We start from the raw sequence: 19427 nt of genomic DNA, 5'->3' as shown, positions 1-19427 counted from the left end.
GAGAAATAAAAGTAACCTCCTCCTGTTGATGGAGAGTGTCAAAGCCACACTGTGGAAGAAGCATAAAGAATGGGAGATATTATTGTGGTCATCTTTGAAAAATACAATCTGACCTCAACAGCATTTATTTTGAAACTACATTCGTCAAAACTCTCAAAATTTATTCTGTTATGGGATCACATATAGCAATCAGTAACCCATATGTCAACAAAGGTCCGTCTAGTCAGTCAAAGCTGTGGTTTTTCCGTTAGTCATTTATGGATGTGAGAGTTGGACTATAAAGAAAGCTGGGTGCTGAAGAATTGATGCTTTTGAACTGTGGTGTTGGAAACACTCTTAAGAGTCCCTTGGACTGCAACGAGATCCAACCAGTCCATCTTAAAGGAAATCAGTCCTAGATATTCATTGGAAGGACTAATGCTGAAGCTGAAACTCCAATACTTTGGCCACCTGATGTGAAGAACTGACTCGTTAGAAAAGACCCTGATGCTGGGAAAGATTGAAGGCAGGAGAAGGGGATGACAGGATGAGATGGTTGGATGGCATCACCGACTCTATGGACATGAGTTTGAATAAGCTCCAGGAGTTGGTGATGGACAGGGAAGCATGGCGTGCTTCAGTCCATGGGGTTGCAAAGAGTTGGGCAAGACTGAGTGACTGAACTGAAATGAACCCATATGTAGCAGTTATTATGTACTTGAAACATGTCTGCTATTCCTTAATTAGGTCACAGTTCTGCCTCCTGGATTCTATGTGGTTCCTGGCAATACCCTTGTACTCTTAAGCTCTAAATTCTGAGTCATTTTGGTCCATGATTGCAGTGGAATAGCTTTTTAAGATGCTTCCTGCTTATAGAAGCTTGAATTCTTAATGTTTTTTTTTAATTTGAAATTGTTTAGTCCAAATGAATGTGCTCCTGGTGAATTTAAGGTTCTTTCTTCGTCTCAAAAGAATTTGGAGATAAAGCAGGGAGGTTAAGCAAGTAAAGTGAGTTTATTTAAGCAAGGACCTGCTCTCAGAGGGAGAGCAAGCAGCAGGCGCGGAGCTGCAGCCCTAGGTTTCTTTGGCAAGTTGTTTATGAGGGGCATACAAATAAAGGGGTGGAATATTCACTGGGGAAGGAGGAGTTTGGGGGTTGTATTCCTTGATTTTTATCCCATCTTCCCAAGGGGAGGAGGGATTTTTGTCCTTATTTAGTTTACCTGGTGGCTCAGACGATGTAGAATCTGCCTGCAATGCAGGAGATCTAGGTTCGATCCCTGGGTTGGGAAGATCCCCTAGAGAAGGAAATGGCAACCCACTCCAGTGTTCTTGCCTGGAGAATTCCTTGGGCAGAAGAGCCTGGTGGGCTGCCGTCCAGAGTCACAAAGAATCGGGCACAACTGAGCGACTAACACTTTGACTTTTCACTTCAGCTTAGATCAGAGGTGTCATGGTTTTGGTGCATAATGGGTACTTCTTATCTGTAAGTCTACTTTTATTGTAATGGGAACATAATGAGCAAGAGGTTATGTTTGCACTCAGGAGATTCCCATCTTTCCACACATTTCTTTGTCTGCTTCCAGGACACTTATGACCCAAAATATGTGGTTTCCTGTCAGTTTGGAGGTTCCTGCTTTTCTTTGGCTGCCCACGGCGCCTGCTGTTTTTAAGGTGTATGATTTCCTGCCACCTGTCCTTTGTCGCCGTTTCTCTGCTCATACCTAGCTACCTGCCTGTTGAAACCAATGGTGATTCTGTTAGTACTATTTCTGTGAATCTTATTGTGCTTTAATGCATTAGACAAAAGTCACATTCGTAAATCTCTTTGAGATAGGCTCTACTCTATTATTAAGTCTGCTGTGGTACAACAATCTAAGATTCCTAAAGTGCTGCTTTATAAGGTACTACCCTAAATCTTTCTAAGGTTATAGCAAGAGTTTTATAGCCACACACTTGTGATTACTCTGAGACAATAATTTACTAGAAATGGCTTGAATTTGATTTGTTATAAGGCCATTTTTACTTTGAGAACCTTTTGCTGGGAGAGATTAGGGGTGGAAATAGCTTTACTTTTGAATCATCAAGTCACGACTCCTTTATAGTTCCTCTAAATTCTGCTTAAAAGCTAAAAAGTTCCTTCTTTAGTTTCTCTCTGTCTAAATCTTGTTATCAAGGCTAAAAGAAATGAGTTGGCACTTTCACCATTCATCCTGGAAGACTCCTTAGCCAGGCCTACCTTTTGTATTTACCTTGTTACTGAAAGTGCCAGTTGTAACTGAACTTTATGTAACTGTGTAACATGGGCCTTTCTCCATCTTCCAGTAACAACCTCGTCATTGTTCTTCCAGCCTTCACTAACGTGTCTCTCAGATCCTTTAGGCCTCCAGTCACTGCCTGGCCCTGATGCCACACATTTTTGTTCTGGTTATCTGTTGTTGTTTAACAAAGCTATCCCAAACTTAGTGGCTTAAAACAATCATTGTAATTTTTATGTAATTTTGTGGGTTTTAGGAAGGGGTTAGCTGGACATCAGCTGGTACTGCTGAGGCCCATCCACAAGCCTGGAACTTCTGTGCTCCTTGACCTCAATTTCTTTTCATTCAGACTCTCATCTTCTCAGGCCTCTTCCCTGTCACTTAGGCATCTCACAGAGTAGTGGGCTGGGCTCGGGGTGGTTGCACTTCTTACATGATAAATGGTTTCCAAGAGAGAGTTTTGCAAGAGTGAGTGATGAGCACGAGTTCCAAGAGGCAGGAAGAAAAGTTTCAGGCCAGTTAAAGGCTAGTGCCTAGAACTGCCACTGTCACTTTTGCCGTCTTCTTTTTCTCAAAGTAATTAGAGACAGCTCACCCTAATTCAAATAAACTCTACCTCTTGTTAGGGAAGTGGCAGGATCACACTGCAGAAGCGCATGTAGGTGGGAGGTAATGTTGCAAAACATCTTTGGAACTTATGTTGGCCACAGGGGTGCAGCCTCACTGTTCCCAAATGGATACCAATTGGATCAGAGTTCTTTATTGAACGGTCGGTTCTCTTTCATTGATATGTAATGTCTGTTCTGTCATAAATCAGGTTTCTAAACATGTGTGTATTTGTTTTAGATTGCCTTTTTGCACTCTTGATTTTCAACTGGGGTAATTCTGCAGGGGATAATATTTGGAGACATTTTTGGCTGTCATATTTGGGAGAAGGTGCTACTAACATCTAGTGAATAGAAGCCAGGCTTACTGCTAAGCATCTTATAATGTACAGAACTGCCTCCCACAGCAAAGAATCATCCAGCCCCAAATGTCAGTAATGCTGAAATTGAGAAATCATGGTCCATACCACCAGTATTGTCCTACCATATTATCTTTAATTAGCTTAAAGTTGGTAAAGTCACCTCACTTTGCTTTTCATCTTTAAGAATGAATGTCTTAGTTATGTTTGGTCACTTGTGTTTCCATATAAATTTTAGAATCAGGTTATCATGTGTCTAACCCTAGTCCCATGGACTGAGGAGCCTGGTAGGCTACAGTCCATGAGGTCGCAAAGAGTCGGACATGACTGAGCGACTTCACTTTCACTTCACGTATCATGTGTCATGAAAAACTTTATATTTTGGTTGCAATTTCATTATAACTATATATCTTCATGAGGAGCATTGAGATTTTATGATATTGAATCCTCTTATTCACTAATATGATATTTCCATCAATTTAATTCTTTGATACCTTTTAATAAAACTTTACAATTTTCTTATTAAAAGGTTTGCAAATCTTTTGTGCAAGATTTACTCTCTTGGCCAATTTGCTGCGGGGCTTGTAATAAGTTGTGTTCTTCTTTTGGGCCATAATTTTACTAAGTGAAAAATGTGACATTTGAATAAATCATCTCTAACGGGTTTTCAAGCCCCAGATGACATGATTAAAATGCTAGAAATGGAAAACGTTGAATGCACAAAATACAAGCAGTCCACTAGAGGGAGCTCTTCTGCATTTTGTCTCTTGCCAGATTGCCAGTCAGGTATAAAGGTAACTGCATCAGCTACTGATGTTAATAGCTGCAGATGTTGTAATGCAGACCTCATCTTGTCAGGGCAGGGGAAAGAAGGTGATTACCTAGTATCTCTTTGGTCACAGTTCTCCACATAAGAAATGTTGCCTTGGTCCAGGGAAGATATCATTTTTTTTTTTTTCTGAGTGTGGGAAGACAAGCAACATGTTTTGACCCTAGGAGGAAACTTACGAATCATCCAATTTAATTCCTTTATTTAAAAGTGAAAAATCTATGATTTAGAGACACTTTCAGTTTCCACAGACAATTTGTGAGAGATCCAAGGCTGGAACTGAAGTTCATACTTTTCACACTATAGTGAGGGAATGGAGAAAAGAAGTAAGCAGTGGATTTGAGTGATGGAATGGGAGTAGGGGTTATGTTTAATTTTTAAAGGACAGAGAGGTGGGTGGTCTGTGAATTCCCTGGAATTATTATATGGATGTCAGGGCTTCCCAGGTGGCACCAGTGGTAAAGAACCCTCCTGCCAATGCAGGAGACATAAGAGAGAGAGTTTTGATCCCTAGGCCGGAAAGATCCCCTTGAGAAGGGCATGGCAACCCATTCCAGTATTCTTGCCTGGAGAATCCCATAGACAGAGAAGCCTAGCAGGCTACAGTCCATAGGGTTGCAAAGAGTTGTGACACTACTGAAGCGACTTAGCATGCATGCACGTATATGTATATGAATGTGAGAGTTTGTGTGTATGTGTCTGCATGTGTGTGCACACACTTGCTATATTTTGGATGTGATTGTTGGCTTCTAAGAAATAGGATTGGACTGTGGTAAACCAGCCTTTACTTACAAAGCAGAATAACTTTCACCAGTTTTAGAGATTCATTTGATTTATAATTTGTAATCATTTGGAAATAACCTGCCTTGGTAACTTGATTACCAAAAATTTAAGCTATCTTTCAGTTTATTTATCTTTAATTTGATTTAATGATTTCCAGATCTCAGTTTTTTCCTTACTCAAAACTGACTTTTCAAATAAAGTGCAGTTTTTGGATGTTCTTTTCAGAAGATGGAACTCAACTGCTCTTTGTTAGTCATCCTTTTTGAAGTCTATTGTGACTGTTTTTGAAATGTTTATCCATAGTATTCTTATTATTTATAATTCTTCTGGTTTACCTTGATAGAGACTTTCTTTACTAACTGTAGACATTTAAAATTTCTTTATTTCTGCAGTTGCCTTATGAATAGTATCTGTATGTTTTATTTGGATTACTTGTTTATGGATATCATGGACAAGATTTTAAGCCTTTAGTTTGGCTTACGTAAATAAAAAATAAAAATAGAAGTCTTTACCTATTGGCTTCTATGTCAACTTTTAAGAACTAGAGTTCTTATGTTACTTTTTCAATGCAGTACAATATATCCTTCTCTAGCAAGCTAACAGAAAAAGATGCTCTGAGAAAAGTATGTATTTAATTGCCTCTGTTGTTCTTTATCAGGTATGCCCTAGACCAGTTTAAAGAGAGTCAGATTGTATTTAGACTTCTATGTATTTGTCCACGGAGTGATGATACTTAGGGTGGATAAAAGCAGAGAAGGGGTATAAACGGCAGAATAAGGATACTGGGACCTGGAGGAGGGTAAGGCAACCCACTCCAGTATTCTTGACTGGAGAAACCCCATGGACAGAGGAGCCTGGCGGGCTGCAGTCTGAGGGGTCACAGAAAGTTGTACTGAGAGACTAAGGACAGCACAAGGATACTGGGAAGCTTTCTGTCTCCTCCAAGATGAAATTTTAGACTGTAGCTTCAATCTCAGTGTGAAGTGTCAGATAGGAAGGAGGGTTAATCTTTATTAGAAACAGTTATGAAAATAAATATTAGGCCAAATGATTTTTGTTCTAATGTTTGTCTCCTCAGCAAGTATCACTGAAGTCTGATTAATCGATAATTCCAACTTGCACGTGTGCTTAGTCGCTCAGTTGTGTCTGACTCTTTGCGACCCCATGGACTGTAGCTCGTGGGCTCCTCTGTCCATGGGGATTCCACAGGCAAGAATACTGGAGTGGGTTTCCATGCCCTCCTCTCAGGGATCTTCCCAACCCAGGGACTGAACCCAGGTCTCCCGCACTGCAGGCAGATTCTTTACCATCTGAGCTACCAGGGAAGCTTACTTGCATACTTACCAGCTAAAAATTTCAGCTGAAGTTAGACAGCAGTAAGGGTTTTGAGCTGGATGAAAGAAATGACTTTCTTTCTAGGGTTAGGGTCCCATTAAAAACATCTTTAATCATGAAAATCAAGTGACAGACCAAGGTTGTTTATTTATTTAAAAATGTGTCACATGTTTGACTCCTGTTTTTTCTTCACAAAGGTGATTTGATGGATGTAATGGATGAATGTTTTTAAAAAATCATATATTGTTGGGTACAGTTAGATGTGTATAATGATTTAAGTATGAGTTGATTATCTGAAGTTTGGCATTATATAAATTCTCAAGGGTACAAGAAGTGGGGATTACTGTTAAAATATCTGTTTCCCATAGACTGCAATAATAGAAATTTTCTTCTTGGTTTTTAGATTTCCTCCTTCTTCACCCCTGAAGCCTTATCCAAAGAGGCCCCCATATCAAAAGGATGTTATTAAATTTCCAAAATGGAATGATCCCCCACCAGGCACTTCACAAGACAACATCCCGGCGAGGCCACTTGTGATGGTAAGTGCCATTATAGAAGCCGGTGGACTAGCAGCAGGAGAGATAAAAAAAGTCTGTGAGCCATTAGGCTTAGTTCAGTTTTTTTGTTGGTCCCTTGGAAATAGTGGTGTGAAAGCATTTTAAAACAATATCTTAGCTGTCAGTAGCTGAGAGACTAGTAGCACAAGAAGATTGGCTTTTGCATTTTTCACTCTTGCCCGTTGACACTTTGACCGAATAGGTGGTAGCCGTTTTCATACATTTAGACTGAGCAGGTTTCTCATAAAACTTCCTTATAATTTCCTTTTCTTTTCTATTCTGTAATTTCCTCAATTCCCTTTTTGTCTCCTCTTTCTGAACTTTGTTATAATTATTACCAGTTGACAGTGTGAACGTTGGGACATGGAGAATTGTGGAGCAAGCTCTGACAATATGAACAAAGGTAGGTTCTGCTAGTTTGGAGAAACCTAAGCACATTGTAGTGGAGAAGGAAATGGCACCCACTCCAGTATTCTTGCCTAGAGAATCCTGGACAGAGGAGCCTGGTGGGCTGCTTGTCCATAGGGTCGCATAGAGTCGGACACGACTGCGGCGACTTAGCAGCAGAAGCAGCAGCAGCAGCAAGCACATTGTAGAATAAACTGCCTTTTGGGGGGCGTACTTTTCCCTTGAAATATCCCCAGTAGAAAACTACTAAGATTGAGATAATGCTAAAAAAAATGTAGACAAAAACTTCTATATGCAATTTTTTTAAGACTTGTACTAATAACCATGTTTTAAGTTAATTTAGTCTTATAGGACTGATGTCCAGTTCCTACATTTGCAGAACTGTGTTGTAAACATTTTTAGGCAATGAGATTGAATGTGGTTATATTGTATCTCAGTTTGGAGAGAATAATTAAGCAGCTTAGCCTTTATCAGAAATAATTCAGGAGTGAGACCAGTGACAGGAATGGGGATTCCCTATGGACTTGCAGATTTGTCAGGGACAGAGATGAATGTAGTTTTAAATATGCTTGATGATAAAGGTAGGTGATATTATATGGAAATATCTAACAGATAGATGGAGGTAATGGCCCTGGAAGTTAGATGAGAGGTCATATTTGAAAGTCATTAATTTATTCATTCAACGAACATTTGTTGAGTGTTTGCTGTGTGCCATGCATTGTGCCAGGTCCTACAGATGCAGTTGAATGTGATACAGTTTTTCCTACAGAAGAGCTCATACAGTGATAGGTGATTAGGAAACAGTGGGACTACTCTGAAAGAGTGAGCACAAAGGGTATTTGAGGATCATTTAATTCGTTACTAATGAGGAGAAGTTAATTAAGCTCTAGCTGATAGTTTCTGTGCTTGAGAAAATTAAAATATAAGCTCCATGAAATCAGGTTCATTTTTTAAGAAAACATTTGTATTTAAACACCTAATATGACCCCAATCAGTAGAGTGGTTATTCAGCAGATGTTTTTTCATTGTAAGATCATCTAGTGTTGTTTATACAAAACAGGTAAAACCCCATATTAAACTGATGTGTATATATGTCATCAATATAATAACTTCCCTTTTCTGTTCTTTTTGGCTCTGTGAACCTCTAGGAAGACCAGCTGTTCATTAGTCACTTTCATGCACCAATGAAGAAGACAATGTCTTCTCTCTTCTCTCATCTATTTTCAGTTTCTCATTTTCAGCAACCCTAAAATCATCTGCCAGTGACTCCGATTCATCACCCATTCCCCCCCAGAGCTTGTCATGTCCCTGATTATCTGTCTATTTCTGATAACCTTGCTCTTGCCTTTTCTTGTACTTAACCTTGAATTAAGTGGTGGAGGTTTGAGCTCCTCACTTGTTCCACCTCGTCTAATGCCTGGGCTCTGCTTCTTGGGAACTGTCCAGAGAAAAAATGGCAGAGTAGGATCTGTTTCCTCAGTTGGGCCTCAATGCAGGCATTAGATTGATGATGTTAGTAGTCAACAGAGAAACAGTCCATCTTTCTTAAAGGACTTGAGTTCATCTTCCTTTTATTTTTTAATCTTACTTTCCCTCTTTCTATCTCTGCCTCCACTCTTCTTGTTTGTTTTGTTTTTGCTCTGTCCTGTCCTCTCTCTTGCCTAGCCATTGTATAAAATAAAATGAAGTGCAGCAAATAAAACAGTTTGTTGTGTTTGCTGACAGGCAGCAGGTAGAGAGTGAGCTCTGGAGACAGACTGCTGGGTTTGAATCTTGGTTCTTCGTTTATTATCTCTGCAAGCTTGTTTCTCTGTTTCATTCGCTGTGAGAATGGGATGATAACACCCCCTGGGGTAAGGTGGTTATGAGTCTCAAGTGACTTGATATCTATAGTGTGTTTACAAGGGTGCCTGACACACAGGCTTTGGAAAACTGTTAATTGCTATTGCCATTATTAATGGAGTTGTTCATAGATAGAGACAAAAAAAAAAAAACTACTCATAATATCATCCAGAGAGAATTAATATTAACTCTTTTATTTTTTTCCTATGCATTTTTTTCTAAAGGTTGTCATATTTGCAATATGGCCTCAGCTCCAGCCCCTCACGGGGCCCGCTAGAAGGGCAGGCTAGCCATGCCACCTGGCTCCAGGATGTAGCTCATCTGGTTGTCCAGAGACACACTGTGCTGCCGAAGGTGGTGGGAAATCATGAGGTTCTGCTGGGGTGGGAGGCCCAGGAGGGAGCCCTGTGGGGAGCGCATATCGAGGGGCTGGCTATAGACCTTACCCCCACGGCCTGCTGCTTCATCAGCATGAAATTCTGCTTGGTCATGAGGCTTTGTGGGGGTGGAGGGGACATGACCCCCTGGTACAGGCCATGGGGCATCATGCCTTGCTGCGGGGTCACACGTGTCCTGCCCAGCAAGGATATCTATCTGTCTGGGGTGGCACATAGACATGTTGAGCCCCCACTGGTATGCATGTTTTTAACACTGTAATGAGAACCAAATCAAAGAAGTTTTTCATAAAATCATATCACTGTCTACTGAAATGTTTGTTCTCTCTTTCTGTCTTTCTCCGCTCCCTCACCCCTAATTAGAATTCTGAGATGTGGTACAAGCGTCACAGTATTGCTATTGGAGAGGTGCCGGCTTGCCGTCTTGTCCACCGCAAACAGCTGACAGAGGCCAATGTAGAAGAGATATGGAAGTCTATGACATTATCATAGTACGTGCATTTGATATTAATGAGAACTTTAGTATTGGTTTCTTTTTTTCTGCTTCTCTGCTACTCTCTGTGTACTTAATTTTCTTAAACTGTGTATAAAAATCTCAACTTTTGAGTGCATTATTTATACCTATCCTGCTTAGCAAGCAGACTTTAACTGAATTCAGGGAATTTTCTATTGTCATTTATATACTAAATAAGAATAGAACTTTAAAGGTTCTTTTTTTTTCTTTTGGCCACAGGACCAAAAATATCTACTGTTTAAATATTTTTATTTTTAAAAATTTAACTGTAGTTGATTTATAATATTGTGTTAGTTTCAAGTGTACAACTTCAGATTCTTTTCCATTATAGGTTAGTACAAGGTATTGAATATAGTTCAATATACTGTGTCTTACAGTAAATCCTTGTTGTTTATCTATATTGTATATAGTGGTATATGTCTGTTAATCCCATACTCCTAATTTATCCCTCCTCCTGGCCTTTGTCCTTTGGTAACCATAAATTTGTTTCTGTGTCTGTGAGTCTGTTTCTGTTTTGTAAATAAGTTGATTTGTAGTATTTTTTTAGATTCCACATGTAAGTGATATCATGTAATATTTATTTTTCTCTGTCTCACTTCTGTTAGTGTGATAGTCTATAGGTCTATCCATGTTGCTGCAAATGTCTATATTTTATTCTTTCTTATGGCTGAGTAATATTCCATTGTGTATATGTACCATGTCTCTATCCATCATGTGTCGATGGAGACTTAGGTTACTTCCATGTCTTGGCTATTGTAAATATTGCTGCAGTGAACCTTGGGGTGCATATATCTTTTTGAACTAGAGTTTTCATCTTTTCTGGATATAAGCCCAGAAGTGGGATTGCTGGATCATATGGTAACTCTATTTTCAGTTTTTTAAGGAACATCCACACTATTTTCCATAGTGACTGTACCAATTTACATTCCCATTTACAGTAGAGGAGGGTTCCCTTTTCTCCACACCCTCCATAGCATTTATTATTTGTAGACTTTTTGATGATGGCCATTCTGCCTAGTGTGAGGTGGTGACTTGTTTTGATTTGCATTTCTCTAATAATTAGTGATGTAAAGCTTTTAAACTTTCTAGATACACTGAAATCCTAAGCTTAATGAAACATATAATGAAAAATTTGGTCTTCTAGATATATGATATACAATAAGTAACTAAAGTTAACAATGTCATAGCAGGTTTTTTAAAAGAAATTTTATATGTACTCATAGCAGTTTCTTATCATTGGTTAAGCTAGTTTTTGTCATTATATTTAACTTAAAAATAATTTTCTTGACATTCAGTGTGTTATGCTTTTAAATTAGTGAAGTACTACATTAATGATAAAAGGGTCTCTTTTAGGTTTGTTTTACATACTCAATGTCTGGCTTTTTTGCCCCATAAAAATCAGGTGAAACACATGAAAACAGCACATTTTAAAGATCTTTTATAGTCCTGGGTCTTGGGCAGATGATTTTTAAAAAGTATTGTTTATCTTTTTAGTTTACAGAAAATCCTTGGCCTGGATTCCTTAGAAGAAGTTTTAGACATTAAACTTGTCAACTCCAAGTTCATCATCCATAATGTATATAGTGTGAGCAAGCAAGGAGTTGTTATCATTGATGACAAGTCAAGTAAGTGCATAAAAGCCATTTTGTTCTCAGTTGACCTAGTACATCGGCTGTACAGGTCCATCTGCTTCTATTTGACATTTCTGTAAACCCTACATAAGTTTACCCCCTCATTACGTATAGCTTTAGCTTACTTCCAAAGACCTTTATACTAATTGTTTGTATTCAGGAAATGTCATAGGAAGATGAATACCCAGTAGTGAAGGCCTAAGCCATATCCATCTAGAGGCTAGTTCAGTGGTAGCCATGTGGTAGTATAAAGTGGTTCTTTATCATCCCCAGAAAATCCCTGAAAAGTGAGTAAGTTTACTGCCTAACAGATTCTTTGAGTCAACTTTTAGGTGGGTCCTGGGGCCTGACTGATTTTCAGAGCTCTCATTGACCTTTTCATTATGGTGTCTTTGGGTCAGATTTTCTGGGATAGTCTTGGTTTATATCATTTTCCCCCTTTTTTACAAAGGTAGTGTTTTAGATATTGAAGGTGCTTTGATTTTTTTATACCTTTTTACTCCAAGCCAGTTTACAAATTGGGAAAAATAAACATTTAGCAACTCCCTGTCCTGGTTTTTGGTTAAGAAAAATAAAGTGCTTGTAAATGTAGTGAGCCAGAGTCCCCAAACTGATTTAAAAATTTCCTTCCCCTGAATAAGGGATGGATCCACATTGGATGCACTCTTTGATTGCTGCTTCTTTTACTTCAAACTCTTGATCCTAGGAATTAGCTGGAGCTAGAATGACCTTTGGATATGGGAAGATGGTATAATACTTTTGGGTTTTTATAAATTAATATTAAATGAAATGCTAGAGGCTCCTGGGCAGCAAGCAGAGCTGGCCTAAAAGGAGCCTGAGCAGTGAGAAGGGAAGAGGTTTTTCTAGGCCATGTTTCCTGACAGGAGCAGAATGTGTCTTTGAAACCTGAAACAATTTTCCTTTAAAGCCCATGTATCAGTGATGGAGAATGTTAGGAAACAGAAATAAACAGCTTTGTGACTTCTTGAATTGTCAGGTTAATATCAATGTATAAAATTAAGTTACATAGAATGAGAGGGCTGTTGCCTTTGAAATACATCTAAAATCCTTCTGCATTCTCCTGAGTACAGCAGACATGAATACTTCCAGCTACAGCTGGATGATCAGTTTTGTTTTATTAAGTATGTACTTGAGAAAGAAGAGAGCACTTCACAAGCCTCAGGTTCATTAGCTTTAACACAAGTCAACCAGTGTCTTTGCAGTTTCACAGGCAGTGGAGAAGGTGTCAAGTAGAAGCGTGAGTGCTGGTCCATCAGATGTCTGTGGCAGGGCCAGGGGAAGAGACCCTATACCAAAAAGCTCAGCTGGGGTTTTTGTAGCAATGCTAACCATTATTATTTTAAGGCTGTCCTAATACTGATGGCCTGTACTGATATGTCAGAGGCACTTTCTTGCCTTAAGACATCTTGAAAATTGAAACTTGTAAAATGATTGAACATTGGACAAAACAGAATTCACCTTTTTTTTTTTTTTAAGATATTTGGTGAACTGGTTTCATATCTGCATTTGATGACTCATACTTTTGCTTTTTCTGTGTTTTTCCTCCTTCTGTATAATTCTTAGGATAATTGGTTTGTTTCTTTAGAACCAACTATCAAATTTCTTCTTTTTCCTAAAGCTTTACAAGTACATCTTGTCTTTAGAGAAATTTACAGGTATGGTTTATATAAGAATGAGTTGTAACGTTGCTGCTAAGGAAAAATTTTTATCTTTTTAGTATTCTGATACATAAGTAAGTGAGTTGTGATTAGCTGATATGTTTCATATTACTTGGGACAAGTATCATTCTTATGATACCAAGTGTGTATGTAATACTTTTGAGTTATATGTAATTGAATAAAACATCTTTTTATTTTCCGTTTTCTGCAGAAGAACTTCCTCATTGGGTACTGTCAGCTATGAAGTGTTTGGCAAATTGTGAGTACTAATTATCTGCCATTTTTATGAAATTGACAGAAATTAGTGCCCTGAATTACAAAATAGTTTTGCTCAATGGCCTGAACATTGATTTGACCCCTGTGGGACTGACAGTTAACTGAGGATTCCTGTGCTTTCAGTGATAAATTTGTGACTTAGTCAAAGGGCTGAGTTATAGAGCATTTTAAAAGGGATTTTTGTATTTGTGTTTTCTTATGGGTAAAATCACACTGCAAATAGCATCCACACTGCTTCTTTTGAATGCTTCATCACAGAAAAGAATAATTAGTAATATTGAAAACAATATTGTAATAGATAAATACCTGTCAGCAGTTTATTCCTAAAGCATGTATTCCTAAGTATGCCTTATATTTACATCACTAGTTTACCCAGCAGATTCTGTTTCCCATTGGCTTTTTATAGGGCAATGGTTTAAGTTGGAGAGAAATGTTTTAGAAGACAGATCTAATTAGTGTGCAGCATAGTTTGGAAGGAGAAGAACCTGTATATAGAGAAACAAGAAAGACTGTTTCAGTAATTTGGCTATCAGATGAGGGGCCTGGACAAGGCGATCCCTCTGAAGTTTTTCATGGGCATATGAAGTCTTCTTCATAGGATATCATGGGCACTGTGAAGAAATGAGTTATTAGAGTATTTCACTAACACTACTGTTTCTCTGGAATTTTCAGAAGTCTTAACTCAAAGAAGAGATTCTAATGGTTAATGGCTTAACCCAAACAAGTGATTGTAGTAAGAATTCTAGTTATCTTAGCTGACTGGTAATGGTGACATTTGGTCTATAGAGTCTTTAGAGTCTTAAAAATCACCTCAGAGAGGTAGTTTCTTTCCTCCTTTTTAAGTAAGACTAGCATGTATAGTCCGGAGAAGGCAATGGCAATGGTACTCTTGCCTGGGAAATCCCGTGGATGGAGGAGCCTGGTGGGCTGCCGTCTATGGGGTCACACAGAGTCGGACACGACTGAAGTGACTTAGCAGCAGCAGCAGCATGTATAGAGATTGCTGTATAAATTATTAAATTAGTAGGCTCTGAATTATTAATTTCACTGATTAGTTTTGTTTGATTATAGAATGAAACTAAAATAACTGTTTAACTCACTGTGGGTGATCTTGGTGATGATATAAAAATGATGATATACTATCATCCTGAATATGAATAGCAATGTTAGTTTGTGTGAAGACCAAAGTTTTCTGAGTTTATTAAGATTTTCATTGGGTTTTGGTTCATGTTTTAGAACATCTGAGATGTAGAGTCCTGTGGTTTTAGTTTGGAGGAATGCTTTTTATTCTTGCTCAATGATTTTAAAGAAATTAATCTAAATTATATGTTTGGCCAGAGTTGGCAATGACAAAATAGAAGCTATGAATGGGTTAAATGACCCATGTATGACTTTTTGGAAAACCAAGGATCTTGAAAGTTGGTCAACTGGGAGTGAACAGAGGAAGCCAGTATAACAAATCTAAGCTATAATACGTTGTAAAGTATATATATATATATATTAAGATGTAGTTATGATGTTGAATTCTCAGTGGTGATCAAAATGTAATGAAGAGTGTAATTTCCCCTCAAGAAAGATTTATATATAATCCATGAAACTTGTGCAGAAAGGTCAGACTAACTGAGATTACCAGTGGAGAGAAAAGATATGAGGATTGACTTAGTCATGTTCTCCACATGTGTGAGGTAGTGTTGGGTTAGGTGGAAATTCATGGGAATGGGGACCTGTCTTACATGTATCAAATGCAGTACTTTAGAAATGGTTGGCACATCCATAAAGATGCTTGCTTGTGTGTCAAAGAAAAAAAGGTGGCCAAAGAGCCAGGTCAGCCTTTTGAATAATTTTATAAAATTATTGATTTTTCCAAATTCTCATCCCCCATCTCCCGAATTTACTATGAGTCTGTCAAAGTCATAGTCTCTTGCTTATCCTTATCCTTACTAAATCTGGGTTTCCATTATTGTTGTCCAATAGGGAACAGAAAGGATATGAGACTTTTGGAGGCCTCTTACTCTGTAGGTTTACTGCTCATCTCTTCCTTGGGGGTGCTTTGCAGACCTGGGTGCTTTCATGGTTGGCCATAGGTGAGGGACTGATGTTAAATAAATAATACAAAACCAGGTTAGCTGTTTTTCTTCCTTGTGCACATAGATTGCAAGAATTCAATAAAAGTAGATGTAAACAGTTCTTTTCCAAAGTCTTTCATGAATAACATTTACAAAAACTAGATTTAAAAATACATTCTGAAATTCAACATGATAGAGAAACAAAAGATCCTTGAACTTAGCCTTCTCTCTTGTAGGCTTGCCATGCACTGGCATTTGAGAGAAAACTTTTTCTTGGCTTCTTTTTGCATATTTTTATCAAGAATGATCAAGTGTTCTGTAAGAGATACAACTGCTTAGAATGAACTGCATACTTATCCTTAGAGGGAATAAATAGTTGAAGGTGGCATGTATTGCTTGCTAAGACATGTCACTCAATTTCAACTGACTAAGCTTGGGATATTTCAGAGGAGGAAGCAAGTAAAAATGGGTATGTTTGCCACTAGGTTAATGAGGTACCACACATTTAATAATTTTCATTATCTTAGTCCAAGTTTTTTATAAGCAGCATAGAGAACATTAAAAGGTAAGAGACTTTTTAAAGAGACTGACAAAAAGCAGTTTTCACAATGTCTCAATGGCTTGGAGATGTGGAGGCCCAGAATCCTTAACTGTTCTTTTTTGTTTGATCCTTTCTCATTAGTTACAGTGATTCTGTAGGAAGAATTTCCTTTCAATTTTTACTGGCTTCTTCTGCTGTCCTGAGGGTAGATAGCTGTTCGGGTACAGTTGTTTAGTCTTGTGTTCTGTTGGCCCAGAACTGACCAATGCAGTCAACATCACTTTCTTCCATGCTGTGATGGAGATAGACAATGTTGGCCAACCACAATGGCAGTGGACCACTTGCTGTTTCCCTCAGGCATGGGCAGATCCAGTTGCTCTCTCTACTTGGAGATGTAAATCCTTCCATCTGTATATGGATTGTTGTGGGCCTTTGCTGCCAGCTCGGTAGAGAGCTTGGGGCTTCTCTGATGGCTCAGATGGTAAACATCTGCCTGCAGTGCAGGAGACCTGGGTTCAATCCCTGGGTAGAGAAGATCCCCTGGAGAAGGGAATGGCAGCCCACTCCAGTATTCTTGCCTGGAGAATTCCATGGACAGAGGAGCCTGCCAGGCTGTGGTCCATGGGGTCACGAAGAGTCAGACATGACTGAGCGGCTAACACTTTCACTGTAGAGCGCTAAGTGTTTCTTGTTCCTCTTTGGTCCCTGATACAAGGGGATCTTTGCTTCACTTATTCCAAGCTTCTTGGTTTCTTAGTTGTTCCAAGTTTCTTAGAGTTACTTTGCAATATGGTTCTGCTTGAGAAATTATCTTTTATTTTTAAGCTTCTTTTTAGCAGAAAACATCAGTTTGATTCTGCTTTGGTATTGTTTTCTATTATAATTTTGTTTATTAAAAACTCATTAAATGCCACTATTCACTCAAAAGCATTGGGTAAATAAAACCTAGACTCTTAGATCAAAAAATTGAATAGGAACTTAGAGGCCACTTTATCTAGTCTTCCATGGTCTCTGTTTGAGCAGCTTTAACATTAAAAAAAACTTTTTTTAATATGCATTATCTTTTGATGGTGATCAAATGGAGAATTTTATAATCAGAATGAATTTAAGACACAATGTAAAATCTCCTTTTCAGAATATCTTTAGGAAAAAGAGTATACATTCTTATTAGTCTAAAATTGTTTAGAGGCAGAAATTGTTTATTTCACTCAACTCTAATTCTAGAACTTTATAGTATAGCAATGATAAAATAATTAAAAGCTTTAAAAATTGCTTTATAGATTTTCTGTTACATATGTGAGGTAGTTACTGTATTAGACTAGGCAAATATTATATATTTCAAAGAAAATTATCACTGTTGGCATTTAATAAAAATACCTTTCAGAAGGTCATAAAAGAGTCCGGTTTGTTTTTGAAAATGGAAGTGAGCCAGTGTTTTCCTCATTGTTTTATAATAGATTTCAGTTTAGACATAAAGCATATTTATATAAGTAAAATGTATGATATCAATTTTCCCCTTGAAAACTTTTCTGATTTTGCATATCTGTACATACCACATATATGCACAGAGACTAATATCAATACTTGCAGGTGATTGCCTTACTAATGTTTTTCTTTCTCTTTTTTAACAGGGCCTAATTGTTCAGATTTGAAGCAGCCTATGTATCTAGGAATTGAAAAAGATGTCTTTAAATCTATAGCTGATTACTATGGTCACTTGAAAGAGCCTCTACTTACGTTTCACCTTTTTGATGCGTTTGTCAGTGTATTAGGTAAGTTGGAATATAGTGAACTTATATCACTATTGATATGCAAACATTTCATTTTTTTTTTATCTTGAGACTTCCGTTAGCCCAATTTCCATAGTATTTTTGAAATAAAAACAAATGAGCTGCTTGCCTAGTTGAAGTCTTGCTCTATGCAGGAGGAAAAGAAAATAGTTAAGCTCTATTAATAAACCTAAACATGGACCAGTAGTTTTTATTTCTTAGGAAAGAATAATATGTTCATGCCATTTTTGTACAAAAAAATATACATTTATTGATAGAGAAGAATGTAAATTTGACATTTACTGTTCATGACTACTCTGGATATGACTTCATATAGTCAACCGTGAGAGATAATCATTTAGAAATCTTTTTATAGAAGTAACAGGGTTTTGTAGGATTGTTTGTTATTTGTGACATGTAAAATAAACATGTAACTATTATTCTCTAAAACTTACTGCAATTTCTTACATATATTTATATTTCAGAATGTTGTACACTGTCAAACATGGTAAAGGGGAAAATCAATATTACTGGTGTCGGTCTTTCTGATATTGTTCCTTTCTCCTTGGAAATCAGTTTTTTCTGTTCCTATCGTGATTGTTGAATAAGTATTATTGTTTTCTTATAAAAAAATGTTTGCTTTAAGGACCAAATCACTGTGTGGGTATCATACTCTGTTATGTAAATTTGTAGATGTTAACATCCTTTTGGTGTTGAGTATTGTGGAGTTTAGCAGTCTTCACCTTCTCCTTCTTCCTTCCCTTTCTCATTCTTGCTTCCCCTTCTCTTCCCTTTCTCCTGTCTTATTTTCTTCTTGGAAAGTATGTATGCTGCCATAGTATCCTAACAAAGTATCAGCAATATGTGAATAATATACCTAATGTCTTAGCACAATGCTTTAAATTTTAAGATTTCATAAGATTTCTGATATGGAACAATTTTAGCAACATGGAACAATTTTAAATCATAAATCTAAGAGGGAGTTTGTTTCAGAGAGATCAATATTAAGAACAGATGAAGGGGTTAGGCCTGTTACTGTGTTTTGAGACCACTGGGTCTTCTTGATACTTTGTTTTCCACCAAGGAATATTGGAGGCTTGTGTACTTGTGAATGTCATGCCTAATGATGAGTACTAGCTGTTGTTTAATATGCATAAGGACTAATTGAGTAGATTCTCTTCATAGCTACTTAGTGCCTTTATGCCACTGGTGAAATAATTCCAAAGAGAAGATTATAAACCAATTCTTAGATTTTCTTGTCATTTTCCATTTTCATAATGTTTTATGGTAAAATGATCTGCTTTTAAAACAAAAGAACTTCAAATTAAAAAAAAATTGTATTTAAAAATTTATTTTATGTTGGAATATATTTGATTAACAATGTTGTTAGTTTCAGATGTACAGCAAAGTAATTCAATTATGCATAAACATAAATGTATTCATTGTTTTTTTGCCCATTTAGGCTCTTACAGAGTATTGAGCAGAGTTCCCTGTGCTATACAGTAGGTCCCTGTTGGTTATCTATTTAAATATAGGAGTATGTACATATTAGTTCCAGATTCATAGTCTACCCCTCCCTCCTGCCCATCCTCTGGTAACCA

At 37.5% G+C, this 19427-nt stretch overlaps 1 protein-coding gene across 1 annotated transcript in view; it reads left to right on the top strand.

Annotated features, from left to right (window-relative positions):
- Positions 1 to 19427, top strand: part of DEPDC1B (DEP domain containing 1B) — a 106215-nt gene that overhangs the window by 37090 nt on the left and 49698 nt on the right. The window contains exons 3-7 of the mRNA XM_081524315.1: positions 6552 to 6687; positions 9714 to 9841; positions 11359 to 11489; positions 13386 to 13433; positions 17689 to 17829. Coding sequence (XP_081380441.1) covers positions 6552 to 6687; positions 9714 to 9841; positions 11359 to 11489; positions 13386 to 13433; positions 17689 to 17829 — 584 coding nt within the window. The remainder of the gene's footprint in view (positions 1 to 6551; positions 6688 to 9713; positions 9842 to 11358; positions 11490 to 13385; positions 13434 to 17688; positions 17830 to 19427) is intronic.

Source organism: Giraffa tippelskirchi, chromosome 8 (assembly GCF_054371585.1).
Source record: "Giraffa tippelskirchi isolate mGirTip1 chromosome 8, T2T-mGirTip1v1.2.pri, whole genome shotgun sequence".
NCBI lineage: Eukaryota > Metazoa > Chordata > Mammalia > Artiodactyla > Giraffidae > Giraffa > Giraffa tippelskirchi.
The sequence above is the reverse complement of the archived record's forward strand: the minus strand, read 5'-3'. Positions and strand labels throughout refer to the sequence as shown.